Source organism: Calidris pugnax, unplaced genomic scaffold, assembly GCF_001431845.1.
Source record: "Calidris pugnax isolate Ruff unplaced genomic scaffold, ASM143184v1 scaffold737, whole genome shotgun sequence".
Lineage (NCBI taxonomy): Eukaryota > Metazoa > Chordata > Aves > Charadriiformes > Scolopacidae > Calidris > Calidris pugnax.
Genome location: NW_015091417.1, coordinates 32,199 through 35,459, shown reverse-complemented (window position 1 = coordinate 35,459; position 3,261 = coordinate 32,199). Strand labels below are relative to the sequence as shown.

Genomic DNA, 3,261 nt, shown 5'->3' with positions numbered 1-3,261 from the left:
TGCTGCCACATGAGTGTGTCACTGTGGCACCGCTCCCTTTCCAAGGGCAGGGGCTGGTTCCAGACCCTTGAGGACATCACAGAATCACAGAATCACAGAATCGTAGCGGTTGGAAGGGACCTCAGAGATCATCGAGTCCAACCAAAAACAAACAAACAAAAAAACCAAAAAAAACCAAAAAAAACCCCCACCACCCACCACCCTCACCAGTGCCCAGTACAGGGGGACGATCACCTCTCGGGTCCTACTCACCACGCTGTTCCTGATACAGGCCAGGATGCTGTTGGCCTTCTTGGCCACCTGGGCACACTGCTGGCTCATGTTCAGCCGACAGTCGACCAACACCCCCAGGTCCTTTTCTGCCAGGCAGCTCTCCAGCCACTCTGCCCCCAGCCTGTAGCGCTGCCTGGGGTTGTTGTGACCAAAGTGCAGGACTTGGCACTTGGCCTTGTTGAACCTCACCCCGCTGGTCTCAGCCCATCGATCCAGCCTGTGGAGATCTCTCTGCAGAGCCTCTCTACCCTCCAGCAGATCAACACTGCCACCCAGCTTGGTGTCGTCTGCGAACTTACTGAGGGTGCACTCGATCCCCTCGTCCAGATAATTGATAAAGATGTTAAAGAGAATTGGCCCCAGAACCGGGTGGGAGTCAGGTGGGAGTTTCCAGGGTTGCAGGATTTTCTTTTCCTTCTAATTTGGAAAATCTTTGGGGGGCTGCAGCAATAGGGATTTTCGCTAGTATCTTTATTATCCTTCACAGACAGACCTTAGACATGGAGAGGCTCTGTGTCTGGGAAGGCCATGCCAGCTTTGGCTTCACTGTGGTTTCTCTCTGTCTCAGAGTCAGACAGCAGCTGACTGAACCACTGCCAAACCCTTGAGCTCAACTAAAGCTGATGGGACTGGCCAGTGACTGATTCTTTCCTCACCTGTCACGGAGAAAGGTTTTGTGTGGGTGAAGGAGCTGCAGCTAGGCACTTTACTCTCCTCAGCTGAATCTCCCCCTGACACCAAGCACAGATCAGTCTCCCCTCAACCGTATTGAAGCCTTGGACACAGGGCTTGCAGAAAATGTGTCTCACAAATCCAACGCAGTTTTGAGGTCCTGGACCATGTAGACAACTGTGGTCATCAGTGGAGGTCAAATGGAAGAAGAAGACAAGGTGATGGTTTACTTGTCCTGGGTTTTCACTCTGGGGTACCAGCTATTTTAAGCAGAGGGCATTTACAAGCCTGGTCTGGCTTCTGTATGGTGTAGCCTCCAATGGGGATGCCCCAAGTCAGGTTTCTGGGACTCTTTTCATCATCAAAGACCCTTGGTCTAGAGGCAGCTATAACAGTCATGCTGGCATGTGCTTCACAGCATCAAAGGCTGGGGAGGCAGAGGCCCAGCCTCACCACAGCCCCAGGTGCCCCTGCTGGGCAGGCTGAGCTCAGAGCTCCATGCAAGCAGTGGCAGGGAGGGAACCGCTCCTCAGAGCACCCCCACCTTTCTGTGCACTGCTGCCAGCTGTGGGCACCAGTGTGGGCTGAGTGCACAGAAATAGGCTCCGCTGTCCTGGAGCTCGGTGTCCTGCACATGCAGAAGCACCTGGGAGGTCTCCACAAACATTGCAGAGGAGAACCTCCCTGAATCCACCCGAGGTTTCCCTTTGTACACCCACAGCAGCATCTGAGGGGATTGGCCCTGGTGCTGCTGGTACCAGTAGATGTAGGGATTGTTATAACTAGTGGAGAAGTTGCAGTGCAGAGTTGCGTTGTGTCCTGCCTGGATGGTCATTTCTGGTGGGAACTGGAGCACAGAGTCCTTTTGGGCATGACCTGTCAAACCAGAAAGGGCTTTCAGCTTTGTGTGCCTGTGGACCTGTCTGTCTGTCACTTCATCATCTTACTCCCTATCCCATCTTTCCCTCTGACTTTTCCCAGTGTCTGATATGCCGAGGTGTTTCTCCCTGCACATTCTTTCTGCAGGTCCTTCTTTACAACCATCTCTACAGAGACTGGTAGCACTGGATGCAAAAGACCAGCACAGAAGCTGCATCGCTCCCTTATTTTTCAGGCTTATTGTGTATTAACAGAACCCTCTAGAATGTTCAGTAGCTGCAGATTTAGGGTGAGGTCTTCTTCCTCCTCCTATGCCCATTAGTCCTGACAGATCCCACATTATTTACCGTGCCCATCTGTAGCCTCTGATCTCCCTACAGAAACACTCCCAGATGCCCCAAGGAGCAGAACTCGCGTGTCCTCCCTTCAGCCACCATCTGCAGAAACCCTTGCCTCATTTTCCCCAGCCTGAAAGTCACATCTCACCAAAGTCTGCCAGTTCCACCAGGGCTGCCAGGAAAATCAGGACCATGTCACGCTCTCCCTTCATTCAGTGCCCAGGGACCTGCCAGCATGAAGGACCTGATGCTTGCACCTTCACCTCTTCTTCTGCCTCTGCCAGATCAAAGAGGCCTTGAAAGCACAGCCCAGAGGGTGGAGCAAAACTCTCTCTCTGCTGCTCCAGGCAGGCCTCTTTGGGTCCATCCCCCAACGTCTACCACAAGAAGGTCCTCAAGAGAGAGAACAGACTCATGGTTTAAGTACTGTCCATCAAAGAGACAGGCATGCCTTGAGAAATTGTCCCGACCCTGAACACCTAGCCAGCTGCACAGGCCTGCACGCAGCTCTGCAGGAGATGGAGAAGGCACCCCTGCACCCACCCATGTCCACCCTGTCCCTGGGACTGTCTGGATGGAGAGAGGACCAGGCACACAGTGTGAAGTGCCTGGACGCAGGAGTCACACACTCTCTCCCTTCTCCTCTGGCCATAGAGGAGGAACCTGAAGAGAAACATCTCTGTGAAGAGCATCTGCTGCAGAAACCGGCCACACAGGGAGAGACACACTCCCTCACTTTAGTAGGAGGAGGACACAGCAACACAGCCCTCTGTTGTACAGGCAGTTACTCTGTCTCTTCCCCTCCCCACATTACCCACAGCCTCCAGCTGCTTGTCCCACCCTGGGGTCTAGAAGCTCAGTATCCGGCAAGCAAAAGGGCTACTTGATTTTCTTCTGGTGGTTGCTGTGTGGAACAGGGCTCCTCTGCCCCTTCTCACAGAAGGCATTTCTCACACAGTTGGCAGGGACTGCAGGAGGCAGGATATTGGCACAGCAGCCCCCATTCTCAACTGCACTCCTACAAGGCCTTCAGGGTCCTGTTGTTCAGTCAAGGCCATGGCTGAAGGACGGTGGGCTGCCCTCTGCTCTCCAGTGGCTG

The 3,261-nt window shown here is 53.7% G+C and overlaps 1 gene segment (V, D, J or C); it reads right to left on the bottom strand.

Annotated features, from left to right (window-relative positions):
* Positions 1–1,489: 1,489 nt before the first annotated feature.
* On the bottom strand, positions 1,490–2,443 carry LOC106899622 (the record flags this gene model as incomplete). The annotated part of the segment is given in 2 exon segments: positions 1,490–1,821; positions 2,311–2,443. Coding segments are annotated over 2 exon segments (396 nt in total), but the record flags the coding sequence as incomplete, so codon positions are not given.
* Between the last annotated feature and the right edge of the window lie 818 nt (positions 2,444–3,261).